The sequence below is a fragment of the Chelonia mydas genome, chromosome 23, assembly GCF_015237465.2.
Source record: "Chelonia mydas isolate rCheMyd1 chromosome 23, rCheMyd1.pri.v2, whole genome shotgun sequence".
Classification (NCBI taxonomy): domain Eukaryota; kingdom Metazoa; phylum Chordata; order Testudines; family Cheloniidae; genus Chelonia; species Chelonia mydas.
The window spans coordinates 1,006,871-1,034,154 of NC_051263.2; the positions used below are offsets into that span (position 1 = coordinate 1,006,871).

A 27,284-nucleotide genomic window follows, 5' to 3' on the forward strand; every position below is an offset into this window, starting at 1 on the left:
CCCCTCCCGCCCCAGCCCCTCCCCCCCCCCACCCCTCCGTCCTCCCGCCCCCGCCCAGCCCCCTCCCCTCCCTGCCCAGCCCGTCTCCCCCCGCCCCGGCCCCGCCCAATTCCCTCCCCCCGCCCCGCCCAGCCAGTCTCCGCCCACGCCCACCCAGCCCAGCGAGTCTCCGCCCCTCCGTCACTCTACCCGGGGCGCAGCACCCACCTGGGGGGGGCAGGTAGCCATTGAAGAGGACGCTCCCGCAGGCCGAGCGGTCAAGCTCCTCACGCAGCTGCAGGCGACGCACTGGGCAGGAGAGGGCATGGGGTGAGCTGCAGACCCCCCCCCCCGACCTGTGCCCCCCCCCGTGCCGTATCCAGCGGGGTGATCCCGTCCCCCCGATGCCGTACCCCAGCGGGGTGATCCCATCCCCTCCGCGCCCCCCCGCGCCGTACCCAGCGGGGTGATCCCGTGCCCTCCTGCGCCGTACCCAGCGGGGTGATCCCGTCCCCCCATCCCCCCTGTGCCGTACCCAGCGGGGTGATCCCGTCCCCCCATCCCCCCTGTGCCGTACCCAGCGGGGGTGATCCCGTCCCCCCATCCCCCCTGTGCCGTTCCCAGCGGGGTGATCCCGTCCCCCCTGTGCCGTTCCCAGTGGGGTGATCCCGTCCCCCCGTCCCCCCTTGTGCCGTTCCCAGCGGGGTGATCCCGTCCCCCCCGTGCCGTAACCCAGCGGGGTGATCCCGTCCCCCCTGTCCCCCCCCCGTGCCGTACCCAGCGGGGTGATCCCGTCCCCCCGTCCCCTCCCGCGCCGTACCCAGCGGGGTGATCCCGTCCCCCCCCGTGCCGTACCCAGCGGGGTGATCCCATAGAACTCAGCTTCATGCAGCAGCAGGGAGATGTTGACGCCCCTGGAAAGACACAGCGACAGGCTAGGTCAGGACAGAGGCCGGGACTGGAGCAGCACAAGGCAACACCAGATTTGCCCGGGTTCGGGGCGCACCCCCTGGATGTGTGGGAGCCCCCCACTGCCCCAGGGGCTCAGGCAACGACCCACAGGGCCAGGCGCCACACAGACCCAGGACGCTGCCTGCAGCCCTGATGGGCTGGGCAGACGCCCCTTTCCCCATTCTGGGGCCGCTGCTGAGGAGGAGGAGCCAGGAACGCCCCAGTGCACCTCGACTCCCTGGCACAGGGGGTCAGACGCTTTCCCTGCACCCTGCCCAGGGTGTCAGCGCCCGCAGTGCCGTGCCATACCTGGGGTCGAGCTCCTTGGTTCGCAGGAAGTTGAGAATGGGTGCAAAGACGGTGGGGTCTCGGTCGATGAAGATCTGGGGGGGCAGAGAGCGGGTCAGGGGGCGTCTCTCTCCATCAGGAGCAGCACACACAGTGCCCCACGAGCCGCACTCCGCGCGTCTCAGCCTACGGCCCCATGGCTGGGAGCCCAGCGGGGCCCAAGCTCGCCTTGGGGCAGTGCCACACGGGCAGGTCTCCAAAGCGCGGCTGGTGACCGTACAAACCAGTGCCCCAGTCCTCGGTGGCAAGGGGGTTCCCCTCACAGGTAGGGCAGGGCCCCGTGGGGTGCTGGGGGCGCTATGGGGGGCTCAGCAGGGGACTCTCTCCCTGGCAGGCAGGGCAGGCCTCCGTGGGGTGCTAGGGGACGCTGTGGGGCGCTAGGGGACGCTGTGGGGCAGGGAGTGGGGCAGGGGCCTCGACAGGGCAGGCCCCGGGGGGGTGCTAGGAGGCGCTGTGGGGCAGGGAGCGGGGCGGGGGGCTCAGCAGGGGGGCGCTCTCCCCTGGCAGGCACTCGAGAGCTCTGCACGGACAAGGTGACCTCTGGGCTGCCAGATGCCTCGTGCCACGGAGGGACCCTTAATGCTGGGTATGCAGCCGACCTGGCACGCAGCTCCCGCAGCCCGGCTCCCCACGCTGCAGCCCCGGGGGCAACTCACCGCTCCCGTTTCATCCCTTCAGGGTGGAGATCCGGCCACTCAGGAGGCTGGAATTTAAAGAGAGACAGAGGTGACTGCTGCTATCCACCCTGCGGGCTGGGGGCCACGCAGGCCCCGACCGAGCGGAAAAGGCAATTACAGAACCCCAATCACTATAACCTCAGGGCTGTGACGCCGCATCACCAGCTCCGCTTTGGGCAGAGAACAGACCGGGTCAGCCCAAAGGTCCTGTCTGCCGACCGTGGTCAGTGCCAGGTGCCCCAGAGGGAATGAACAGAACAGGGAATCACCAAGTGATCCATCCCCTGTCGCCCATTCCCAGCTCCCGGCAAACAGAGGCCAGGGACGCCATTGATGGACCTGTCTGCCATGAATTTATCTAGTACTTTTTTGAAACCCAGTTATAGTCTTGGCCTTCATAACATCCCCTGGCAAGGAGTTTCCACAGGTTGACAGTGCGTTGTGTGAAGAAAGACCTCCTTGTGTTTGTTTTAAATCTGCTGCCTGCTAATTTCATTGCGTTCTGGTTCTTGTGTTGTGGGAAGGAGTCAATAACACGTCCTTATTACTTTCTGCACACTGGCCATGATTTTATAGCCCGCTATCACATCCCTCCTTAGCCGTCTCTTTTCTAAGATGAAAAGTCCCGGTCTTCTTGCAGTTCCTCACACAGCGGCCATTTCATCCCCCGCATCATCATTGTCGCCCTTTTCTGCACTTTTCCAGTTGCAACAGATCCTGTTTGCGATGGGGCCCCCAGATCTGCAGGCAGCGTTCGAGAGGGGGTGTACCAGGGATTTACACTGAGGCAACCTGACATTTTTTCAGTTTTATTCTCTCTCCCTTTCCCACGAGAGCTTTTCTGACGGCTGCTGCGCACTGAGCGGGTGTTTCCGGACTCCCAGATCTCCGGGGGGTAGCAGCTAATTCAGGCCCCAGGGTTTTGCCGGCAGGGGGTTGGTGCTGAGGTTTTGCTGCCCCCTGGACCCTTCACTTATATCGGTTCAGAGCAGACTGATCCCCGGGGAGCAGACTGGGCAGGACCTGACGAGGGCCCCCCACGCCGGGGCCCTGCGCCATGCTAGCCTTCGGTGCCAGGGGTGGGGCACAGGACCCAACTCGGTCCCGGGGAACCAGCAGCCGACAGGAGAGTTCCCATGAGCCCTGCCCAGCCCTGCCCGGCGCCGGCCCGCGGCTGCCTGGCCCTGCGGGGCTGTTTGCACCTGCGGCCGCTGGATCGGCGACACGAGAGGCAGGGCCGCCAGGGAACCTGGCCCCAGGTGGGCGGAGGGTAACAGGGCAGGTGCCTTGTACCAAACCCAGAGCAAGAGACGCCCAGGGCTGCGATGGGCCGGCTGTGCCGAGGGCGGGCTGCCCCCAAGCCACCGTGCCCCGCCTGGCCGGGCTAGGGCCTTTCGCGCCCACGCACGGGGACAAGCAGCCGGGCCCGGCTTCTCTGCCCGTCACCTTGAGAGAACGAATCCGAGATCCAGGTCAGGGTCTGCCGGGACGTGCTGAACCTGCAACGCAAAGGGGCGCGGTGAGCGAGCGGCCGGCGCGTCAGGGGGACACGGAGCACGTGGGGGGGGAGTGAGGCAGGTGTGGGGGGGCGGGGCCCGGCACGGTGGGGGGGGAGTGAGGCAACGTGGGGGGGCGGGGCCCAGCACGTGGGGGGGGAGTGAGGCACGTGGGGGGGGCGGGGCCACGGCACCCTGGGGGGGAGTGAAGGGGGGCAGAGCCCGGGGGGGGGAGTGAAGGGGGCAGGGTCCGGGGGGAATGAAGCGGGGCGGGGCCTGGGGGGGGGGAGTGAAGCGCGGGCGGGGCCCTGGGGGAGTGAAGTGGGGCCCAGGTGGGGGGGAGTGAAGGGGGACAGGGACCGGCGGGGGGGAGTGAAGGGGGTGTCGAGGGGGCGGGGCCCAGCACGTGAGGGGGAGTGAAGGAGGCGGGGCCCGGGGGGAGTGAAGGGGGTGGGGCGGGGCCCGGCGGGGGGGGGTTGAAGGGGCGGGGCCCGGGGGGGTTGAAGGGGCGGGGCCCGGGTGGGTGAAGCGGGGCGGGGCCCGGGGGGGTTGAAGGGGGGCCCAGGTGGGGGGGAGTGAAAGGGGGCGGGGCGGGGCCCGGCCCGGGGGGGGGGGGAATGAAGCGGGGCGGGGCCCGGGGGGTGTAGGGGGGGGCGGGGATCCCGTGGATGGGGGGTCCCGTGGGGGCGGGGCCAGGGGTCGCGAGGGGCGGGGCGGTCCCGGTCCCCGCTCGCCTCTTGCCCCCCACGTTGAGCTGGATCAGCTCCGCGCCCGGCCGCGCGCTCCCGCCTGGCGCCGCCATGTCCGCGCCCGCGCCCCGCTTCCGCCACCGCCCCGCCGGGGACACGCCCACCCCGCGCGCTGATTGGCCACCGCCTCGCCCCGGGCCCGCCCACCCCGCGTCCTGATTGGTCTCCGCCTCGCCCCGGGCCCGGCCATCCCGCGCCCTGATTGGTCCCCGCCTCGCCCCGGGCCCGCCCATCCCGCACACTGATTGGCCCCCGTCTCGCCCCGGGCCCGCCCACCCCGCGCGCTCATTGGCCTCCGCCTCGCCCCGGCCCGCCCCCCCCAAGCCGGCTCCGCCTCCGCCCCACCCCTTAAAGGGGCAGGCCCCGCAGGGGAGGAAGTGGACCCCTTCCGTACCACCCGCTTGACCCCTGACCCGCTCCTGCCCCCGTGACCGGCTCTGACCCCGGGGGGGGGCACGTGGGACACCGCGACCCCCCCACTGGGCAGAGTCCGCAGCCGGGGGGGGCCGGTTACTGAGGCGCCGCCTCCGCCGGGCCGGGGGCGGGGTCAGGGCCTGTCCCGGCGCGGGGGGGGGCAGCGGGACCCACCCCCCTCTGTCCCCACCCCCTCTGCCCCCCCCAGCTGCCCCCACCCCACCCCCTTTTCCGCTCCCCCCTCTGCCCCACCCCAACTGCCCCACCCCTCCCCCTTCCCCTCTGCCCCCCCAGCTGCCCCCCCCACCCCCGCTCCTCCCTCTCTTCCCCCTTCCCCCCAGCTGCCCCACCCCTCCCCCTTCCCTGCTCCTCCCTCTCTTCCCCCCTCCCCTCAGCTGCCCCAACCTTCCTCGCTGCCCCACCCCTCCCCATCCACCACTTCCCCTTCTCTTCCCCCCCACCCCACCCCCCAGCTGCCCCCACCCCTCCCCCTCCACTGCTTCCCCTTCTCTTCCCCCTGCCCTACCCCTCCCTCCAGCTGCCCCCCCTTCAGTCTCACCCCTCAGCTGTCCTCACCCCTCCCCCATCCCTTCCCCCCTTCACTCCCCACCCCCCTGCAGGTCCCCTGCCCCCCCCAACCCCCAACACTGCCCCCGGCCTTGGGAATTTGCTCCTTGGTTCTAGTCAGCCCCCCCGCTGGGTCGCCCTGGGGCTGTGAGACGAGTCCTCGGCCCCCTCCCCGGGCAGGGGGCTGGAGTCGCCCCCAAGCCCAGCTCCCGGCTGCGCCCCCTGCCAGCAAACGGCACCGGGCGGCTCACTGGCCCCCAGACTCTCCGGCCAGCCCGTCCCCTCTGTTGGCTACAAAGCGTGAAGCCCCTTCCCCCCTCGCCAGGGCAGCTGGCCGGGAGCTGCAGAGACTCCGCACCGCGCCGTGCCGTGCCGGGCGTGCCAAATGGCGGCAGGTTCCCACGGAGCCGAGTCCGGCCCCTGCCCCATCGCAGCCCGAGCCGCCTCTCACGCCCTCGCTGGTACGATCTTCACAAACCGCTCGCCGGTCCAAAACACGGCCCTGCCCAAGGCCTTCCAGCACGGGCGAAATAAACTCAAACCCAGCCCGCAAACGCACTCGTTCTCGGGAAGGTTTTCTTTATACAGGAGGAAAAACATGGTTTAGAGCAGTTACACCCTGGCCCCGGCCCCCGGAGCCGCAAGGGGAGGCTGGGGCTGCATGCTCCGGCCAGGGAAGCGGCTTCGTCTTGACTCTCTCCCATGTTGTTGCAAGGAGGCGGGGGCTGGCTGTGGCCCGGTGCGATCTCGGGCTGGCTGCGGGTGGGTATAAAACGGGGCTGGGGGGTGACACAAAACCGAGGGTGGGTTGGAGGGTGGCTGGGCGCTGCACCGGCAGGCTTGGGGACGCTCTGGGAGCCGGGAGCCCCGGCACGCTGCCCCTTGAGGGCCGTTAGCGGGCAATGGTCCTGAACGGCAGCACGGGGCGCTGGAGAACTGGACCCCCGGATCCAAGCGTGACTCCGGCTCATGTCCGCCCGAAGAACCAGCCCCCGAGATGGTCGCCCACTTCACGTCTCTCTTTCGCCCCCTGCCCCCCACGTTGGCCCCGGCCCCAGGCTCCCTTCGAAAGGCCGGGAACCCAGCTACAGCTTGGGCCATTCCCAATGGGGCGTCTCTTCGGTGTCCGTCTGGGCTCGGGGTGTGGGTGTGGGGGGGAGTCTAGTCCCAGCACAGCGACCTGCAGGGGCAGCTCCTTGGATCCACTCTGGGCTTGACGCTTCCTGGGGCTTTGCTTTCCAGGGCCCTGGGTCCTGAGCCCCAGCCAGCAGCTGGATTCCCGAAGCAATCGGCCCAGGGGCCCGATCCCCTGACAGTCACTGCCAGGTCCCCAGCCCGGCTCTGCACTGCTGCGAGTGACTGCGGCAGGGCAGGATCGGGTCAGGCAGGGGTGTTTTGGCCAAGAACCAGCTGCCCCCTGCCCCGGAGCCTCCCCCAACACTAGGCCGCCTGCCCGTTTATTGCATAAAGACGTGCCCCTCGTGCGACCTTGGAAGAGCCCCCCCCCGGCTCTTCCCGCTGGACCCCGATGCCCGGCGGGGGGCCAGGCCGGTCACACACGTGCAGAGCCAGTACTATGGCTTGTTAATGGCACCGGAGCCCAGCCCACAGCAGCCGGGACCTCTGAACTCTCGCCTGGGCCAAAGCAAGGGCCGGTCCTGATCTCCCCAGGGGACGGGATTCCCCCTGATGCCCCCCGAGCCGGATCTCCTGGGGCCTGAAGGCACCGGGCAAGGGCACCTGGTTGGGGGGACGTGAAGAGGGACCACGGAGGATGCGACAAAGGAACAGCTCCTCTGGGGCTGCTCCACCATGAGACCTTCCCCCTGCGCCAGGGCAGCGCGTCCCTGCACACTGGGGGTGGGCGAGCCGGGGGAGATGGCGCCCAGGGGCCTGGAGCCTTGCTCGGCAGGGGCCCAAACACGGCCTATGCAGGGTGGGCGAGGGGGCAGAGGGCTGAACAGCCCCTGGGGGTACAGAGCCCCCCAGGCCCCGCAGCTCCACCCCTCGCTGTGCCCTGTCCGGAGCAAATGCTCCAGCCGCCATCCCCGCCCGCGGGGCGAGCGCCGCGCCCAGGCTGGCAGCAGGGCCTAGCTCCGTTTGCGAGAGACCTGGCCCTATGCGGCTCCGCCTGCGGGCTGGCGGGACAGGGCCAGGGGAGCAGCGCCGGGGCCGAGATCTCCCTGCCCCTGCCGCGGGGACGGACCAGTCGCGCATCCGACTTCCCAGGATGGCAACGAAACCGCAGGACCTGTCCAAAGCTGGCAGGAAACCTCGGGCCCCTGGCTCTGCAGGAGGAGATGGGGGATCCGGCCAAGCACTGCCGATGCTGTGCTGACCCACACGGCAGGGCAGGCCCGGGATGCTGAAACGTGAGCGTGCATGGACGTGTGTTCACAAGAGCTGGCGTGCAAGGGCATGCACAAGTGGGAGATGGAACCAGGGGCTCAGTGCGGGGCGAGTCTCAGATACCTCGGGGGGCGTCAGGGCCTGGGGCTCTGTGGCTGCGCTGGCCGGTGTGCCAGGCGGGCGTCAGGAGAGCCTGCTCCCCCAGAGGACGAGATGCCAAGTGCAGGGCTGCAGGGAGACAGACCAGGCCAGGGAGGCAGGACTCCCTCTCCAAACGCCTGCCCCACCCGGAGCCGTGGGCACTGCCAGTCAGATGGAGGAGAGGTGGTGGCAGAACGGAAAGCCGCGTGGACCCCCGGCCGGCGCCCCCCACCTCGCGCAGGCTGCTCTGGACGAGCGGGGGGGCAGAGAATTGGGCTGTCTGAACCCATCCTGGCCAGCGATGGGCCAGAGCGGGGCAGGGCGCGCCGGTCCTGACACAGGCTGGGACAGCCAGGAACGCTGGGAAGGACCCATACCTCGAACCCAGGCCCTGTCCCCACGATCCCCGGCTGTGCCAACCTGGGCTGAGGGCCGTAGGGGCCTATGCTGGGCCTTAAGGGGCCAGCACACCATTATATGGACCCGAAGGCCGACCCCAGCCCTGCCCCCTTCCCTCACCCGAGAGCCGTGGAAACCCAGCGCTGCCTGTGCTCAGAACCCGCCCCCCGTGCGACGGGCCCACGTTCATAGCGGGCTCAGCGAGAGACAGGTGCCCAGTTCCCTTATGTGAATTACCCAAAATGCTTAAACCCCCTGGGAGCGTCTACCTGAAAAGCGTCCCGTCCCCTCCCCTGCCCCGGAGACGCCAAGCGGCTTCCCAGCCTTGGGAGGGAACAGAACTGCCCGCCCCGCGCCAGCCCCTGCACCACGCAGGGAGAGGGACGATGACTTGGGGTGCGGGGGGGGAGGCTCCTGTATGCCCCCAAGGGGAGGAAATGAATTGGGCCAGGCCTAACGACCACCGAGGCCCTTCCCCACTGCACAGAGTCTCTGAGTCCCGTGGATTTCCCCGCCCGGTGCCGGCTTTGCATATATCGTCCCGTGGTGAGGAGCCGGGCCGGCCGGCGGCTCCTGCTGCCACGAGCTGGACTCCTCCAGGCACCGAACGGCGAACATAGTGCCAGCGTCCCTCCAGCGCCCGGGCAGGGCTGCCCGCATCCTCGCACCCCTTCACGGGTGTGTTTCAGGGCACCCCTCTCCCCGGGGGCCCTGCTCGGGCGCGGTTTCCTGCAGCGGGGCGTGCGGGGGGCCCCCAGGTCCAGGGGCTGTCCGGGATGTGCGCAGGAGGGGGCTGGCTCGGTGCGTGACGTGGAGGGACAACGCTGCAGCCCGTGGGGCGGTGGGGGTCCGCTCTCAGCCCCCCGCACGCTGCCCCGGGCCGCCTCACTTCTTCCTGCCGGACGTGCTGGCCCGCCGGTCGCTCTCCCGCCGGGGGTTGCCCTCGTCGGTGGAGGAGGTGGTGAGCAGCGCCTGGCTCCAGCGGGCGATCTCGGCGTGCTCCTCTGTGGACGCAGCCAGCGCCTGGAGCCAGTTCTTCATCTCCTCCTGCAGGACAGAGAGGCCAGAGCCGCGTGAACCCCCGGCCGGCGCCCCCCACCTCGCGCAGGCTGCTCTGGACGAGCGGGGGGCAGAGGATCGGGCTGTCTGAACCCACCCTGGCCCTGGCCCCCCAGTACACCAGCTGGCAGGGGCTGGCATGCCTGGCTGGCCCCCCAGCGGGCGAAAGTGTCGCAGCTTGGCTTGCGGGAGCGGCTCAGGACCCAGCCTGCCCGGTGCCGTGCGCCCTGCCGCGACGGGGATCGCTCCGAGGCGGCCCGGCGACAGGGCTCGGCTCCCCGCCCGGGGCACAAGGGAGGCCGAGGGGAACTTCACCCAGCGTCAGGGCCGGGAGAACCGGCGCTGCCCGTCCGCCGACCCGCGGCGCCCCGCCGGAGCCTGGCCACGCCCTGCCCCGCTGGCGGCTCCCAAGTGACTCCTGCTGGCCCCTGGCTGCGGCCGCACCCGTCGGCAGGGCAGCCGGGCTCTGGGCCCCGAGTGCGAGGGGAAGGGGTGTGAAGGCTCCGGGGCCTGGCCCCGCTGCCGGGCGCTCCTGGAAACGGCACTCAGGGGCCGCGGAAGACGTGAGAGTTGGCGGCTTGCCCCAGCTCTGGCAGGGGTCGGGTCCCCCTTGTGCCGTCTGAACCCCCCGCCCCCCTCAGCCTGCGGCGAAGCTCCTGGCCAGCCCCAAGGAGCGAGACCCCGGCCGGGTCCTACCTCGTCCTTGGCCTGCAGCAGGAACTCGTTCCCATCGCCAGTCCTGGGGGAAGCAGGTGGCGCGTTAGTGTCGTGTGGGATTGGGGGGGTGACGTGCGAGGGGGAGACGTGCGAGGGGGAGACGTGCGAGGGGGGAGCGCTGGGCTATGGGGGGGGCTGCCTGGTAGAGGATCCCCCCCAGTCGGCCCAGGGCTGGCTCCCTGGCTGATCAGGACGCCACGTGGAAGCCCAGGGGGCTGCGTGCAGGGGGTGCCCAGGGCTGGGCTCCAGGAAAGGCCCTGGATGGCGGACGACAGAGGGATGATGGTTGCTTCCCTGCTTCAGCCCCACAACCCCAACTCGCCCCCCAGCACAGAGCCCCTGAGCCCCTGGGGCAGCACCTGCCCACACAGCTGCTGCCCCCCCAGGGCCTGGTGTCTCTGGGGTGGGGCGGGTGCCTGGTGTCTCTGACCTGGGGGAGGGAGGGGGGGCGGGTGCCCAATGTCTCGGGGGGGGGCAGGTGCCCAGTGTCTCTGACCCGGGGTCGGGGGCGGCTGGACTCACTTGAGCTTGAAGACGTTCTTCTTCTTCTTGTAGTCGCTGGCCACCTGGCTGGTGGCCTGGTGCAGGATGACCGGCGGCTCCCCGCCGTGGGTGCTGCCCGACGCCTGCCCCTTGGCGTCCTTATAGAAGCCCAGGTCCCCTCTGCTCAGGACACAGTAAAGGTTTACCCAGGACCTACCAAAACAGAGCGAGCCCAATGGAGCAGGGCAGACTGGGACCCCCCTGCCCATCCAGCCATACGGGGCAGGCCTGGGGTCATGGCCCCATGGCACCTCCGGGGGCGCTTCTGGGACCCCAGGAGGAGACCCCCTGCAGGGGAGCCCGGCTCAGCTGGCCAGGGCAGGATCCTGCCCTCCACGTTATGAGTGTGATAGACCATCTCACTGGCAGGGGACAGGGCCCGAGAGGGTTAATGGCCTCCCAGACTGACGGACCCAGGGCCCAACTTGAGAGGCAGGTCGGGAAGAGACGGAAACGAGGAGAGCTGTGAACTGCAGCCGGCTTTTAGAGAGAAGGGGGCTGTCAGCTCAGGGCTTGGGAAGTCAGCAAACAAGTCGTGTCTATTGCCATGGCTTTGGTTCAAAGATCAAAACAGGAATAGTAACATTTAGGAGGACACTGGAGGGAACTAGTTTTATTGTCTGTCTCTCTTTGAAGGTTGTGGTGACCTGTATCTGAGCTGTGGAATGGATAAATCACGCTGGGCTAATTGCCAGGATGTTTGGGAGAAGGGAAGTTAAGCCTGTTGTTTTCTCAGGCCAAAAGGCTGCTGGAAATGTATAAAGACCCCGGGACACGATCCTTCTTCATCTCAGATCTGCCAAGAAGGGGAAACCCTGAGCCATCAGGGTTGAGATCCCCAGTCACTGACTGGAGTCGCCCTGAATATGGACACTCTCTAAAAGGACTTTTGGCAGCTACAGACTCACCGTCTCTGCTCTGTATCTGGGCCTCACGAAACTGAACTCAAGTCTGTCTGTGCACTGATCTTTCACCCAACTCTCTCTCTTCCTTTTTAATAAATGTTAGTTTGTTTAGTAAGAATTGGCTATAAGTGTGTATTTGGGGTAAGATCCAAGTGAGCGTTGACCTGGGTCTGGGGCTTGGTCCTTTGGGATCGAGAGAACCTTTGTTCTTTTACTGGGGTGTTGGTTTTCATAACCCTTTGTCCCCATAACGAGTGGCGCTGGTGGGGATACTGGGAAACTGGAGCGTCTGCGGGAATTGCTTGTGTGACTTGTGGTTCGCCAGGGGGGTGAGACCAGAGTCCTCTCTGGCTGGCTGGTTTGGTTTGCCTTGGAGGTGGAGAAACCCCAGTCTGGGGCCGTGACTACCCTGCTCCGAGCAATTTGTCCTGAATTGATACTCTCAGTTGTGTCCCACCAGAGGCAGCATCGTTACGACGTTATCGTAGCTTGTATTACAAGAACTGCCACGAGGCTGAGGTGAGCAACAGCCCAGATCAGGACCCCGTCGCGCCGGGCGCTGCCCAGACCCCACCCAAGATCAGGGCCCCGTCATGCCGGGTGCCGCCCAAATCACCACCAAGATTGGGGCCCCGTTGCGCCGGGCGCTGCACAGACCCTGGCCGAGATCAGGCCCCATCATGCTGGGTGCCGCCCAAACCACCACCAAGATTGGGGCCCCCTTGCGCCGGGCGCTGCACAGACCCTGGCCGAGATTGGGGCCCCGTTGTGCCGGGCGCTGCCCAGACCCCGGCCGAGATTGGGGCCCTGTCGTGCCGGGTGCTGCCCGGACCCCGGGGAGTCAGTGACGGAGCTGGGAGCTGAACCCCAGACTCCGGAGTCCGGTGCCCGCCCCCCTGGTGGGGGGCTGCTCAGTAGTGGCCAGGGCAGGGGACCGGCTCCCGTCCCCTGATCTTCCCCCGCAGCCCCAGCCCGCTGGGCCCCCCGCTCGCGGCCCCGGCCCCTCACCTGTTGGAGGCCTTCTTGTTGGGCCCCTCCAGCTCGTGCTTGCGGAAGAGGAAGCCTTCCAGATGGACGGTGTGGGTGGGGGGCGGGGGGGGCGGGGCGCTGCTCTGGGCCGGTGCCGAGCGGGACCTGCGGCTCTCCCCCGGGGGCTGGCTGGGGTCCCTGGGCCGCGGCCTCCTCCTGGGCTTGGGCCTGTCGCGGGCCCGCGGCCGGTCCGGGCGTGGCGTCCTCTCGGGCAGCAGGTCGAGGCTGTTGGGCAGGTGGGTGGGGGAGTCGTGGGGCTGGCGGGGCAAAGACAGAGCGTCAGGTCGGGGCTGGACCCTGGACGGGCAGAGCCCTCGTCTCCCACCTGCCCCCAGGAGACAGGCTCTGGCCCTGATCCCGGGTCCCCTTGTGCGGCGGGCAGGGGGCCCAGGAGACGCTAAGACCCCTTCGCAGTCCTCTGGGGCAGCTCTAGCTCACGTCCTGGCCCCACAGCGCTGAGCGACGCCTGGGGCCAGGCCGCTGGCCACTCTCCCGAGACGGGGTGTCGGGGACCCCTGCTTCCTTCTGAACCCGGCTGCAGGGGCTTTCCCCTGCAACGGGCAGGAGCAGACAAGGCAGCTGAGCGGTTAACCCAGCTCTGCAGACCCGGGGCCAGATCCCCGGCTGGCGACAACGGGCCATGGCTCCTCCGACTCGTCCCACCGGACGCCGCGGGAGACACTTACCGGGGCTGGCACCTGGGCAGTCGACTCCTTCTCCTGCAGCTGCTCCACAATGTCCGCCAGGGTGGTTTTGCTGCCAGCGAGGAGAGAGGGTGAGACGCGCGGCGGTGTCGGGCTCTGGGAAAGGGGGTCACGCCGGCCCAGGGAGGGGTCCGGACAGAGCTGGGACGGGTGGAGCGCGCTCAGCATGCAGGGGCCATGCAGACAGGTGTCCCGCGCTGGGGGTGAGACTCACTCCCGAGCACCCTGTCCCCCTCCTCGCACATCCCTGCGCCGTGCTCATCTCCCTCCTCTGGAGTACACGGCTACAGATCGAAACTGGGTTTTCGGTGCTGGGGTTTGTAGGTTTGGGCGCAGACGGGGCGTGCAGGGAGGGGGATCGGTTCTGGTGCAGCTGGGGCGTTGGAGGCCAGCGTGGCCAGGTCTGCCCGCCAGACGCTCCTGGGAACGGCAGAACTCACAGAGGGCGGCAGCTGGGACCCCGGGGATCAGGGAGCACGGCACGGCGGAGCAGGGGGAGCACTGGCTGGCAGAGACCGGCCTGGGTTTGATCCCTCCCCGCCAGAGAGAGAGAAGCTGCCCGAGGAGTTTGCGGCTTGGCAGCTGAGGCAGAAATGAGCCCGACACAGATCACGCCGCCGGGCAGAACGGCGGGACGCTGCGTGGGCCCAGCTGAGCAACGTCGAAAGCCCTCGTGGTGGTCTCAGGTTCCCAGGGGAGCCAGGCCTGGCTCAGCTGGACCCCGCTCCCAGGCCGAACGGGGGCGCTCAGTCTTGTTCGAAAGCACGAGACTGGCCTCGGACTAGGGGGCCGCTGGCCTCGCTCAGCCAAGGGACACTGGCAATCCCGAGCCACGGTTCAAGTCTGAGCCTCGAAGAGACGTTACGAGAACAGCCCAGGGGGCCGCAGGGCAAGAGAACAAAGCCCGAGCACGAAATGTGCAACCAAGTTGGATACTGACAGGAATGTGGACTCGAGCCTCCATCCCTGGTCTGTTCGCGTCGGGCGAATTCAATTCTAGAGAATTGAATTGCTTTATTTTTACATCCACTGGCTGCCCCGTTTGGTGGGATTGATTTTAATTATTTACGTTTAATTCATCAATGGGTTTCGGAACCAGATTATTTCAGGTTGCTGGGAATGCAGCGTGCGCAATCCCCCAGCCCCCGGCTCGTGTTTGCACCGTCACTGCGACAAGGCGAGATGCAAAAGAAAAGCAGGCTTGTAGTGAGAAACCAGCTTGCTTTTTGGTTCAGTTTCTATAAAACCAGGTTATGTTTGAATCTCTCTGTGGTTCTGGCTGCCGGCCAAGCGCCTAACCCGGGGTTACTAACACTGGGCCTCGGGGATCCCCAGCCGTCCAGGGGTTTGTCCCGCCCCGGTTCGCGCTCTCCCGGGCCCCAGGACAGTGACATGTTTCATGGGCACATTTCAAAACAAACTGTGACACGCTGGCTGGATCAAACCCCTGGACTTCGGGGTGCCGCCCAGGCCCACCGGCAAGCGGTGAGCTAACACCCCTCCGGGAAGACATTCTCTGGGGTGCCAGGGGCCCAGAGACGCCAGCGGGGGCCTCCCCGGGTGTGCAGCGTGGCACTCACCCGCCCCCTTTGGGCTCGTGCCGGGGCGTCTCCTGCTCGCTGGACTCCTGCCGCTCCAGCCGGCGCTCCCGGCGCTCCCGGCGCCTCTCCGGCTGCTCGTGCCGGGGCGTCTCCTGCTCGCTGGGCTCCGGCTGCATCTCAGCCCGGCTGACCTGGCCCGGCTCTGCCAGCACTGCGCCCGCCACGGGCACTTGCAGGTGCTGGCTCGGCTTGGCCTCCAGCCTCTCCTCAGCGGCCGCCTTGGCCTCCCTCAGCCTCTCGGCGCTGGTGGCCAGACCCTCCTGCACGCGGTCGAGCCGGGGCTGCAGCCGCTCCGGCTTCATCTCCTGCCGCACGTAGGCCACCTTGAGCTCCAGCGCCTCGGCGGGCTCGCCCGGGGCCCCGCTGGGCAGGGCCGGAGCCTGGGGCCGGCCCCGCAGCAGGTCCTGACGCTCCAGCTTTGCCTCGGCCTGGCGCAGCAGCGGGGGGCCCTTGGGGCCCGGCTCGCTGGGCTCCCCCAAGAACTTGCGGCCCAGGAGTGGCGTGGCCGGCTGCTTGCTCTGCTCGGCCTTCAGCTTCTCTAGCTGCAGGGAAAACGGGCTCTGGTTAAAGCCCAGGGCTGGGAGCCAGGACTCCTGGGTTCTCTCCCCAGCTCTGGGAGGGGAGCAGGGGCTAGCAGTTAGAACAGGGGGGATTGGAGCCAGGACTCCTGGGTTCCATTTCCAGCCACCGAGATGGTGAAATTCCTTGCCCCATATGGTGTCGATCGGGGTGTGGCTGGGGGCGGACCAGAGGCGTGGCCAGAGCCCCCTATGCTGTGACTGTTCCCTGCCCCCTGGGCTCATGGGGGGTGGATCGGGGTGTAGCCAGGGCAGATCAGGGGCATGGCCAGGCCTCCTGCGCTGTGACTGCTTGCTGCCCCCAGGGCCCATGGGGGGCGGATCAGGGGCGTGGCCAGGGGAGGATCGGGGGTGTGGCCAGGCCCCTGCGCTGTGGCTGCTCCCTGCCCCCAGGGCTCATGGGGGCGGATCAGGGGCGTGGCCAGGGGAGGATCGGGGGTGTGGCCAGGCCCCTGCGCTGTGGCTGCTCCCTGCCCCCAGGGCCCATGGGGGGCGGATCGGGGGCGTGGCTGGGGGAGGCTGGGGGCGTGGCCAGGCCCTGCGCTGTGGCTGTTCCCTGCCCCCAGGGGGGCGGATCGGGGGCATGGCTGGGGGAGGCTGGGGGCGTGGCCAGACCCTTGCGGTGTGGCTGTTCCCTGCCCCCAGGGCCCACAGGGGCGGATCGGGGGCGTGGCTGGGGAGGCTGGGGGCGTGGCCAGGCCCTGCGCTGTGGCTGTTCCCTGCCCCCAGGGGGGCGGATCGGGGGCGTGGCTGGGGGAGGCTGGGGGCGTGGCCAGACCCTTGCACTGTGGCTGTTCCCTGCCCCCAGGGGGGCGGATCGGGGGCGTGGCTGGGGGAGGATGGGGGCGTGGCCAGACCCCTGGGCTGTGGCTGTTCCCTGCCCCCAGGGGGGCGGATCGGGGGCGTGGCTGGGGGAGGATGGGGGCGTGGCCAGACCCCTGGGCTGTGGCTGTTCCCTGCCCCCAGGGGGGCGGATCGGGGGCGTGGCTGGGGGAGGATGGGGGCGTGGCCAGACCCCTGGGCTGTGGCTGTTCCCTGCCCCCAGGGGGGCAGATCGGGGGCGTGGCTGGGGGAGGATGGGGGCGTGGCCAGACCCTTGCGCTGTGGCTGTTCCCTGCCCCCAGGGGGGCCGATCAGGGGCGTGGCTGGGGGAGGATGGGGGCGTGGCCAGACCCCTGGGCTGTGGCTGTTCCCTGCCCCCAGGGCCCAGGGGGCGGATCGGGGGCGTGGCCGGGGGAGGCTGGGGGCGTGGCCAGGCCCTGTGCTGTGGCTGTTCCCTGGCCCCAGGGGGGCGGATCGGGGGCGTGGCTGGGGGAGGCTGGGGGCGTGGCCAGACCCCTGGGCTGTGGCTGTTCCCTGCCCCCAGGGCCCCCAGGGGCGGATCGGGGGCGTGGCTGGGGGAGGCTGGGGGCGTGGCCAGGCCCTGCGCTGTGGCTGTTCCCTGCCCCCAGGGGGGGCGGATCGGGGGCGTGGCTGGGGGAGGCTGGGGGCGTGGCCAGACCCCTGGGCTGTGGCTGTTCCCTGCCCCCAGGGCCCCCAGGGGCGGATCGGGGGCGTGGCTGGGGGAGGCTGGGGGCGTGGCCAGGCCCTGCGCTGTGGCTGTTCCCTGCCCCCAGGGGGGGCGGATCGGGGGCGTGGCTGGGGGAGGCTGGGGGCGTGGCCAGACCCCTGGGCTGTGGCTGTTCCCTGGCCCCAGGGGGGCGGATCAGGGGCGTGGCTGGGGGAGGCTGGGGGCGTGGCCAGGCCCTGCGCTGTGGCTGTTCCCTGCCCCCAGGGCCCAGGGGGCGGAGGGGGCTGCCCCCCGTACCGTGGTGAGGCGCCGCAGGGAGCTGAATCTCTCCTCCCAGGAGGAGGCCGCCTTGCGAAAGGCCTCGTGGCGCCGGATCAGCTGCTCCACCTCGTCCACGCTGCTGCCCAGGTCGTGGCTCTTCAGCAGGGGCTCCTGGGCCGTGAGCCAGGCGTCGGCCACCACGGCCTCCTGCGCAAACTGGTGCACTTCCAGCACTGGGGAGGGCGGGCGAGAGGGGGGTGAGCACGTGGCCCCTCCGCACCCCCCTCCGCCCCAGCTCTCCCCTCGGGGGGGTCCGTCCGGGGGCTCCACATACCACCACCAATGGCAGGAGCCGCACCGCCGGGGGGTGCCGGTCTCCACGTGCCCGTCCACAGATGGGCCACTGAACACTGGCACGACTCGCCCCGGGCACACGGCAACTAAGAGCCGAGGAGAGAACCCAGGCATCCTGGCTCCCCTCCCTCCCCCGCTCTAACCACTAGCCCCCACTCCCCTCCCAGAGGTGGGGAGAGAACTCAAGGGTCCTGGCTCCCAGCCCCCGCTGCTCTAACCACTAGCCCCCACTCCCCTCCCAGAGCCGGGATAGAACCCAGGAGTCCTGGCTCCCAGCCCCCCCACGCTCTAACCACTAGTCCCCACTCCCCGCCCAGAGCCAGGATAGAATCCAGGCGTCCTGGCTTCCCTCCCTCCCCTGCTCTAACCACTAGCCCCCCCTCCCCTCCCAGAGCTGGGGAGAGAACCCAGGGGTCCTGGCTCCCAGCCCCCACTGCTCTAACCACTAGACCCCACTCCTCTCCCAGAGCTGGGGAGAGAACCCAGGCATCCTGCTCCCAGCTGCCCCCTACCCCGACTGGAAGCACTCGCCCCCAGGTTCATTAGAGGGTCCGTCCCAGCCTGGGGGGCGGGTGCCTTGCACTCACTCTGCTGCAGCCACTCCCAGTGCTTGTCCCACTTCTCAGTCAGCTCCTCCTTCTTGGCCAGCAGCTTCTCCAGCTGGCCCTTGATCTGCAGAGAGATGCGTGTGTCTGCCAGGGGTCTGTGCACCCCATATCCTGGCCCCCGGCGGTGCTGGCCCCTCGCCCTGCGCAGGGTCCCGGGTACCACCAGGCTGGGGAAATCCAGAGTGCGAGGGGTCCAGCCCAGGAGTTGTGCCCCACTGCAGGAGGGGGCGCGAATGCACACCGCGGCGCTGTGACTCTCTTGCTGAATGGGGGGCGCAAGGGGGGCTCGATCAATGAGCCAGACAGAGCCGCAGAGACAGGCCCAGGTGGGGACGGTGTGACGGATATCGGGGACCTGCAGGGACTGGCTAGGCAGATCCGGGCACAACCCTCCAGTCCCTGACTTCTCGCCCGCTGTACAAAGGGGGAAGAGTGTGGACGGACAGCCTCGGGGCTGGATGGAAGGGGAAGGATCCGTACACAGAGGGCAGGGGGCCTGGATGGGGACAGACCGAGTTCTCCCCACGCTGCCCCGGGGCCCGTCAGTGCCTGCTCTCGGGGTGCTCCGTCCCCACCAGCAGCTCACGGGGAGCAGGTGGGGACAGTAGGCCGAGGGTCCGGGGCAGGCAGCCACCGGGCCAGACCTCAGCTGCTGCAAACAGGCCCAGCTCCAGGGAAGCCGTCAGAGCGATGCCCAGCCGTGCCCTGGCCCGGGACTGCCCCGGAGTCCTGCAGCCTGTGACCTTGTTATGTTGTATGTGAGCCTTACTGTTCTGCAGGAAAGCTGTGTGTGCCTCAGTTTCCCTGCGTACTGCACCAGTGTCTAGGTGGCGGGAATAAGCCTTTGTGACTTTTGTGAGGGCTGCTCCAGCTGCCTGCAGGGATGCTCTGGCCGCCCCTTCGTCACCTGAGACCCAGGAGGGGGATGCGACCAGGTGACTCTGGCCTGGGAAGCGAGACCGGGCAGGGCAGGGGCCAGGCAGCTGGACCGAGTTGGTCTCGGCAGGCTTTGGGGGCAGAGGGAGGGCAGAGCCCTGGCTCTGGGCTCCCCTCCCCACAAGGTGGAGTTGGCTACAAGTCACTGATTTCTGTGCTAACAAGTTCTGCCCGACGCTGTGCTCCGGTCGACTCATAAACCTTCTGTTTTCCCCGCTGGCCGAGAGTCCCGTCTGACTGCGGGGTTGGGGGGCAGGGCCTCTGGCCCCCCCCAGGACCCCGCCTGGGCGGACTCGCTGCGGGAAGCGCACGGAGGGGCAGGGGCGGCTGGAGGCTCCCCGGTCAGACCCAGGAAGGTGGAAGCTGGGGACGCGTCTCGCCCTGGAGACAGTCTGCCCCAGCCCCCTCGCCCCGTCCCCCAGGCCCCCCGGCGGGGGCAGACCACCAGCGCCGGCGTTACCTCCTCGGCTGCGGGGCTTCTGTTGAGCACCAGGGTCTTGCCCAGCTCCACGCAGGCCGCGATGCTCTGGCTCCGGGCGTCGATCTCGCTCTTCAGACCCTGGTGATAGTTCATCAGCACCTCCACCGAGGACACATCCCTGGGGGTAGACGGGGCAGGCCTAGCTACCGGGGAGGAGCAGGGCCGGGCAGAGGAGCCCCCAGAGCGGCCGCGTGGGCTCCAGGGCCCCGACCCTGCCCTCGGATCCGCGCCAGGGGGACTCCCCAGCCAGCCCCGTCCCCACCGGGTCCTCCCCAGGGTGCCAGGCCTGGACAAACCTCCTCACTTCCTCAGACACCCAGAGGGGAGAGTCCGGACCCTGGGTTCTCTGCCCCCTTCCTGCCCCCGGGAGCTCAACCACGGCATCCGGCGTGGGTCCCTCACAGGGCTCATCGGAAGGGCCAGGGCACGCGGCGGGGGGGTGAGGAGCCTGCGCTGGTGACGGTGAGAGGGCTGGCTGGCTGGCTGCTGCAGGATGGAGGGATGGGGCGAGGTACAGAGGGATGGAGGAATGGAGCGAGGGATGCAGCAGGACGGAGGGATGGAGCGAGGGATGCAGCAGGATGGAGGGATGGAGCAACGGATGGAGGGATGCTGCAGGATGGAGAGATGGAGCGAGGGATGGAGGGATGGACCGAGGGATGGAGGGATGGAGCGAGGGATGCAGCAGGACGGAGGGATGGAGCGAGGGATGGAGGAATGCTACAGGACAGAGGGATGGAGTGAGGGATGCTGCAGGATGGAGGGATGGACCGAGGGATGGAGGAATGCTACAGGACAGAGGGATGGAGCGAGGGATGGAGGGCTGGAGCGAGGGATGGAGGGATGGAGCGAGGGATGGAGCGACGGATGCAGCAGGACGGAGGGATGGAGCGATGGATGGAGAGAGGGATGCAGCAGGATGGAGGGATGGACCGAGGGATGGAGGAATGCTACAGGACAGAGGGATGGAGGGATGGAGCGAGGGATGCAGCAGGATGGAGGGATGGAGCGAGGGATGGAGGGATGGAGCGAGGGATGCTGCAGGATGGAGGGATGGAGCGAGGGATGGAGGGATGGAGCAAGGGATGCAGCAGGACGGAGGGATGGAGCGACGGATGGAGGGATGCTGCAGGATGGAGGGATGGATGGAGGGATGGAGCAAGGGATGGAGGGATGGAGCGAGGGATGCTGCAGAAGGCTGCCTGGCTGTCTGGCTACCGCAGGCCAAGGGCTGAGCCGCACGGAGCCGTCTGAGGCTCCCAAGGCCAAGCCCCGGTGGCCCCGGTACCTGGGCTTCTCGCTGGTGCTGATCTGGCAGATGATGCCTTCCATCCAGGAGATGAGGTCGCGCACCATGCTGGTGAAGCGCATCTTCTCCGTGGTGGTGGTGATCTGCAGCCGGCACGCCTCGCATGAGCTCAGCAGCTCCTTCCACGCCCGCATCACATCCTGCTCCTTGGTGACGATGGCATCAGCGTTCTCCCCGGCGTACACCGTCCGCAGCTGGGCCGCCCCCTCCTGCAGCTGCCGCACCTGCGGGGGCACGGGGGCTGAGCGGAGCGGCCCGGGGCTGTGCACTGGGCACAAGGATCACTGCACCTGGCACTGCAATGCAGCTGCTTCTGGGGTGGGGCGCGGGGGCTGGTTACGCAGGGCACCCTGGCCGGGGGCTGCGAGGCGTCCCCTCCGGGTGGGGCGCGAGGGCTGGTTACGCAGGGCACCTTGGCCGGGGGCCACGAGGCTTCCCCTCTGGGTGGGGCGTGGGGACTGGTTACGCAGGGCCCCGTGGCCGGGGGCCGCGAGGCGTCCCCTCCGGGGTGGGGCACAGGGGCTGGTTACGCAGGGCCCCGTGGCCACGAGGCGTCCCCTCCGGGTGGGCCGCAGGGGCTGGTTATGCAGGGCCCCGTGGCCGGGAGCCACGAGGCGTCCCCGCCGGGGTGGGGCGTGGGGACTGGTTACACAGGGCCCCGTGGCCAGGGGCTGCGAGGCGTCCCCTCCGGGGTGGGGCACGGGGGCTGGTTACGCAGGGCCCCCTGGCCGCGAGGCGTCCCCTCCGGGTGGGGCGCGGGGGCTGGTTACGCAGGGCCCCCTGGCCGCGAGGCGTCCCCTCCGGGGTGGGGTGCGGGGGCTGGTTACGCAGGGCCCCCTGGCCGCGAGGCGTCCCCTCCAGGTGGGGCGCGGGGGCTGGTTATACAGGGCCCCGTGGCCGGGGGCTGCAAGGCGTCCCCTCCGGGGTGGGGTGCGGGGGCTGGTTACACAGGGCCCCGTGGCCGTGAGGCGTCCCCTCCGGGGTGGGGCGCAGGGGCCGGTTACGCAGGGCACCCTGGCTGGGGGCCGGGAGGCGTCCCCTCCGGGTGGGGCGCGGGGGCTGGTTGTCCCCCCGAAGGCCCCTTCCCTGCCTCGCCCCCTCACCTGGCTCACCAGCACCTGCACGTCGTGCTCGAAGGCGCTGAGCACCCCCTGCAGGGCCCCGGCGGAGCTGCGGGACTCGCGGGCCGCCACCTCCGGCAGCCGCTGCTGCTTCTCCTCGATCTGGGCCAGCAGGTCCTTGGAGCGGCTGAAGAACTTGTGCAGCTCGTGGGAGGCGGCCAGCATCTGGGCCCGCGTCTCCATCAGCTCCAGCAGGTCGGCCCAGGCCTCGTTCAGCCCGTCCTTCCACTCCGCGATGGTGGCCGCGTCCGCGTGCCCGTAGTCGATCAGCTCGTCCACCATCTGGTTCACGGCCGAGAGCCGCTCGTTCCCCACGCTGCCCGTCTCGCTGGCGAACTCCGTGAACTTCTCCTGCAGCAGCTGGGGGCGGGACGGGGGGGTGAGCGCTCGATACACGGACCAGGGCCCGGAGCCCGCGGCGGGGCCCCGGAGCGTGGCCAGAGCCCGCAGGGCGGCACGCAGCGCGCGGGCTATGGCACAGAAACCAGCCCCGGGCCTAGGGCCCAGCACTGGGACCCCAGCCGGGGAGGTGGAGAGCAGCACGGAGCCCGTGGGACAGGACGCGGCAGGGACCCAGCACCCAGCCCGGCTCAGAGAACCCGGCCCCGGGGCCACGTGGCCCAGTCGGCCCAGTCTGGAGTGCGTCAGCCCTGGGGCCCAGGGGGTCATGTGTCATGGGGTCGCCCAGGGCAGGACACAGGGGGGCGTGTGCCCTGGGGGCGCTGGGGCGGGGGCTGTGTGTGCTGGGGCCGCTGGGGGCAATGGGGGGCATCTGCTCTGGGGGCGCTGGGGCAGGGGGACATGTGCCCTGGGGCTGTTGGGGGCGATGGGGGGCGTGTGCCCTGGGGGTGCTGGGGCAGGGGGATGTGTGCCCTGGGTGGGGTGCCCTGGGGCTGCTGGGGGCGATGGGGGGAGTGTACCCTTGGGGGCGCTGGGGCAGGGGCGTGTACCCTGGGGGCGTTGGGGCAGGGGGATGTGTGCCCTGGGGCCGCTGGGGGCGATGGGGGGCGTGTGTCCTGGGGCCGCTGGGGACGATGGGCGGCGTGTGCCCTGGGGGCGCTGGGGCAGGGGGACGTGTGCCCTGGGGGCTCTGGGGCAGGGGCGTGTACTCTGGGGGCGTTGGGGCAGGGGGACGTGTGCCCTGGGGCCTCTGGGGGTGATGGGGGACGTGTGCCCTGGGGGCTCTGGGGCAGGGGCGTGTACTCTGGGGGCGTTGGGGCAGGGGGACGTGTGCCCTGGGGCCTCTGGGGGTGATGGGGGACGTGTGCCCTGGGGGGGTTGCCCTGGGGCCGCTGGGGGCGATGGGGGGTGTGTGCCCTGGGGGCGCTGGGGCAGGGGGACGTGTGCCCTGGGGGGGTTGCCCTGGGGCCGCTGGGGGCGATGGGGGGCCTGTGCCCTGTGGGCGCTGGGGCAAGGGCACAGGGCACAGCGCGGCCCCGCCCGCCCCGCCCCCAGCGCCCGCCCGCGGCTGCCTCGCTCACCGTGACGTGCTCGAAGTCCTGGCCCAGCTCCGGTGACCCGGCCACCACCTCCTTCTCGGCGATCCAGTGCTCCAGGTCGTCCACCTCGCGGCCGAGCTGGCAGAGCCAGTACTGCTGCTCCAGCCTGGCCTTGCGCTCCTCCGCCAGGCCCTTCAGAGACACGTAGAGCCGGTCAGCCCGAGACTGCCGCCTACTTATCTGTTCGCTGGGCAAGGACACACCCTGGTCAGTGCCGAGAACCGCGCCCGGCGAGGCGGGGCAGGGGGCGGGCGGGACGGGGGGGGGGCAGGTGGGCGGGGCAGGGGGCGGGCGGGACGGGGCAGGCGGGCGGGACGGGGCGGGGCAAGGGGCGGGCGGGCGGCTCCACCTACCTGTCGGGGTGGCCCAGCTCCAGCAGGGCGCGGCACTGGCGGGACAGCTGGGCCATGGTCTCCTCGTAGTTCTCAATCGTCTGCTCCAGCAGCAGGTGCTTCTTCAGCAGCTGCAGGGTGCTCTGCTCGTCCTGCGGGCCGGGAGAGGCCGCTGGTGTCAGCGGGGGGATCCGGGCCGGGGCCGGCCGCGCAGGGGTGGGCGAGGGGGTCACCTGGCCGCCCTGCCAGGCCGCTCCCAGCCATCGGCTCCCGCTCCGGGGGCTCCAAACAGCCCAGGGGAGAGCGCCCCCTGCTGCCCGCCCCCCGCCCCCTGCCCCACAGCGCCCCCTAGCACCGCCCTGGGCCAGCCCTGCCTGCCGGGGGAGAGCGCCCCCTGCTGCCCGCACCCCGCCCCCCAGCGCCCCCTAGCACCGCCCTGGGGCCAGCCCTGCCTGCCAGGGGAGAGCGCCCCCTGCTGCCCCCACCCTGCTCCCTGCCCCACAGCGCCCCCTAGCACCGCCCTGGGCCAGCCCTGCCTGCCGGGGAAGAGCACCCCCTGCCGAGCCCCCCACCCTGCTTCCTGCCCCACAGCACCCCCTAGCGCCCCACGAGGCCAGCCCTGCCTGCCAGGGGAGAGCGCCCCCTGCTGCCCCCACCCCACTCCCTGCCCCACAGCACCCCCTAGCGCCTCCCTGGGGCCAGCCCTGCCTGCCGGGGGAGAACATGCCCTGCTGCCCCCACCCCGCTCCCTGCCACACAGCGCCCCCTAGTGTTGCCCTGGGCCCAGCCCTGCCTGCCGGAGGAGAGCGCCCCCTGACAAGCCCCCCACCCTGCTTCCTGCCCCACAGCACCCCCTAGCGCCCCACGAGGCCAGCCCTGCCTGCCAGGGGAGAGCGCCCCCCGCTGAGCCCCCCACCCTGCCCCACAGCGCCCCCTAGTGTTGCCCTGGGCCCAGCCCTGCCTGCCGGGGGAGAGCGCCCCCTGCTGCCCGCACCCCGCCCCCTGCCCCACAGCGCCCCCTAGCACCGCCCTGGGGCCAGCCCTGCCTGCCAGGGGAGAGCGCCCCCTGCTGCCTCCACCCCGCTCCCTGCCCCACAGCACCCCCTAGCGCCTCCCTGGGGCCAGCCCTGCCTGCTGAGGGAGAGCGCCCCCTGCTGAGCCCCACGCCCTGCTCCCTGCCCCACAGCACCCCCTAGTGCTGCCCTGGGGCCAGCCCTGCCTGCCAGGGGAGAACACGCCCTGCTGCCCCCACCCCACTCCCTGCCCCACAGCGCCCCCTAGCACCGCCCTGGGGCCAGCCCTGCCTGCTGAGGGAGAGCGCCCCCTGCTGCCCCACCCCACTCCCTGCCCCACAGCGCCCCCTAGCGCCGCCCTGGGGCCAGCCCTGCCGGCCAGGGGAGAGCGCCCCCTGCTGCCCCCACCCTGCTCCCTGCCCCACAGCGCCCCCTAGCACCGCCCTGGGGCCAGCCCCGCCGGCCAGGGGAGAGCGCCCCCTGCTGAGCCCCCCACCCTGCCCCACAGCGCCCCCTAGTGCCAGCCCTGCCTGCCAGGGGAGAGCGCCCCCTGCTGCCCGCACCCCGCCCCCTGCCCCACAGCGCCCCCTAGCACCGCCCTGGGGCCAGCCCTGCCGGCCAGGGGAGAGCGCCCCCTGCTGAGCCCCCCGCCCCGCCCCACAGCGCCCCCTAGGCCCCCCTCACCTTGCCCTTCTCCTCATTCATGAGCAGCAGCTCCTGCTCGCTGAGCCAGGCCTCCACCTGGCCGGCGTCGAAGTGGTACTGCTCCGCCTGGTAGCTGGCGTCCAGCAGGTGCTGGCGCTGCTCGGTCTGCTCCCGCAGCGCCCCCCACAGCTCCCGCAGCCTCTCCAGCAGCCGCCGCACCCCGTCCACCTCGGGGCTCCTGAGGGAGGCGAGGGCGCCCGCCCGGGCCAGCACCTCGTCCACCCGGGGCTGGTGCGTCTGCAGCTCCCGCCGCAGGTTCTGGTGTGGGGCGTGGGGGGCAGGTCAGCGGCGCCCAGTCACACATACGGGGGGCGGCGGGGGGGGTCTCGGCAGCACGGCGCTCCGCCAGCTGGGGCCCCCCAGCACACTGCACAAAGGCACTGGGCCCCATAACAGCCACCAGCAAGGGGGGTCAGTGCCCAAGACACAGAGAAGGGCGGGGGTCGGATCCCCCCAATGTCACACAGAGCCAGGCACAGAACCCAGGAGTCCTGGCTCCCAGCCACCACCCACCCTCTAACCACTAGACCCCACTCCCCTCCCAGAGCCAGGGAGAGAACCCAGGAGTCCTGGCTACCGGCCCCTCTCTCTAACCACTAGACCCCACTCCCCTCCCAGAGCCAGGGAGAGAACCCAGGAGTCCTGGCTCCCGGCCCCTGTCTCTAACCACTAGTCCCCACTCCCCTCCCAGAGCCAGGGAGAGAACCCAGGAGTCCTGGCTCCCGGCCCCTCTCTCTAACCACTAGACCCCACTCCCCTCCCAGCGCAGGGGAGAGAACCCAGGTGTCCGGGCACCCAGCCTCTCCCCCCCCCAGCTCTAACCACTAGTCCCCACTCCCCTCCCAGAGCCAGGGAGAGAACCCAGGAGTCCTGGCTCCCGGCCCCTGTCTCTAACCACTAGACCCCACTCCCCTCCCAGCACAAGGGAGAGAACCCAGGTGTCCGGGCACCCAGCCTCTCCCCCCCCCCCCCGCTCTAACCACTAGTCCCCACTCCCCTCCCAGAGCCAGGGAGAGAACCCAGGAGTCCTGGCTCCCGGCCCCTCTCTCTAACCACTAGACCCCACTCCCCTCCCAGCGCAGGGGAGAGAACCCTGGAGTCCTGGCTCCCAGCTTCCCCCACTCTTCTCCCAGCGCAGGGGAGAGAACCCAGGTATCCGGGCGCCCAGCCTGCCCTGCTGCAGGATCCCAGCGCTGGGCGAGGACCAAGCACCCACCTGGTTCTTCTTGATGAACTGCTGCACAGCCTGGAGACTGCTCCCGGGATCTCTCAAGGTGGCGAGTGGCAGCCGGTCCTGGACCCAGCTCTGGAGGGAGACGGGACGGAGCAGAGGAGCCGTGGCATGAAAACCGAGGGCTGGGCCCAAGCCGGGCCAGGGGGCCGGGGCACAGTGTGAATGAAGCAAACCCGAGGGAACGGCAGCGCCTGGATCAGACCCTGTGCACCAGACCCCGCCCGCCTGGTGTAAATCGGTGTCACTGCACTGGAGTCACTGGGGCCGGATTGTAATCGTGGGGTTCATTGTTTGTATTTTGTATAATTTAGAATGAAGGATAAAGAAGAAGAAGATAACCATGTAGCATGTATAAAATGGACCGATGTACGCTGATTGTATTCTGCCGGCCATCGTGACTGGACCGCAGGAAGGAACGACCCTGGGTCGCTGGGACTAATGCATCGGACAGGCGGCCTGTGTCCGAAATGATGTTAAGGCAGGAACAGAGCAGAACAGTCCTCATGGCTGATTCTGGTCACCTTTGGTTTAGGAGAAGTGTTCGTGACAGCGTTTGCTATAAGGTCTTGTTTCTCATCTGCACTGCAAACCAAGTTGTGTGAGGTTCTTGTGTAATCCCTTTAGTAACCATATAACCCTTCCTAAAATGGATTCCTGCCTGAAAGTCTCTGTACAATTGTTTGGGGTGAGGAAAGGATGGGTGCGTGGTTAAGGA

General features: G+C 69.6%; 1 protein-coding gene and 1 long non-coding RNA gene across 2 annotated transcripts in view; both read right to left on the reverse strand.

Moving 5' to 3' along the window:
- Window positions 1-158: 158 nt before the first annotated feature.
- On the reverse strand, window positions 159-3,416 carry LOC119564386. The gene is made up of 5 exons (XR_005223162.2): window positions 3,402-3,416; window positions 1,935-1,981; window positions 1,240-1,313; window positions 835-893; window positions 159-288 (listed from the first exon to the last, which is right to left on the reverse strand). It is a non-coding gene; the product is annotated as an uncharacterized LOC119564386 (long non-coding RNA).
- Window positions 3,417-5,743: 2,327 nt separating this feature from the next.
- SPTBN4 (spectrin beta, non-erythrocytic 4) overlaps window positions 5,744-27,284 on the reverse strand; it is a 70,129-nt gene continuing 48,588 nt past the window's right edge. The window contains exons 22-36 of the mRNA XM_037884575.2: window positions 26,552-26,641; window positions 25,315-25,593; window positions 23,639-23,769; window positions 23,268-23,472; window positions 21,769-22,146; window positions 20,645-20,889; window positions 19,336-19,474; window positions 17,919-18,003; window positions 17,014-17,210; window positions 14,608-15,170; window positions 13,010-13,079; window positions 12,303-12,580; window positions 10,369-10,542; window positions 9,826-9,868; window positions 5,744-9,117 (exon numbers count right to left, since the gene is read on the reverse strand). Coding sequence (XP_037740503.1) covers window positions 8,956-9,117; window positions 9,826-9,868; window positions 10,369-10,542; window positions 12,303-12,580; window positions 13,010-13,079; window positions 14,608-15,170; window positions 17,014-17,210; window positions 17,919-18,003; window positions 19,336-19,474; window positions 20,645-20,889; window positions 21,769-22,146; window positions 23,268-23,472; window positions 23,639-23,769; window positions 25,315-25,593; window positions 26,552-26,641 — 3,039 coding nt within the window. The 3' untranslated portion in view covers window positions 5,744-8,955. The remainder of the gene's footprint in view (window positions 9,118-9,825; window positions 9,869-10,368; window positions 10,543-12,302; window positions 12,581-13,009; window positions 13,080-14,607; window positions 15,171-17,013; window positions 17,211-17,918; window positions 18,004-19,335; window positions 19,475-20,644; window positions 20,890-21,768; window positions 22,147-23,267; window positions 23,473-23,638; window positions 23,770-25,314; window positions 25,594-26,551; window positions 26,642-27,284) is intronic.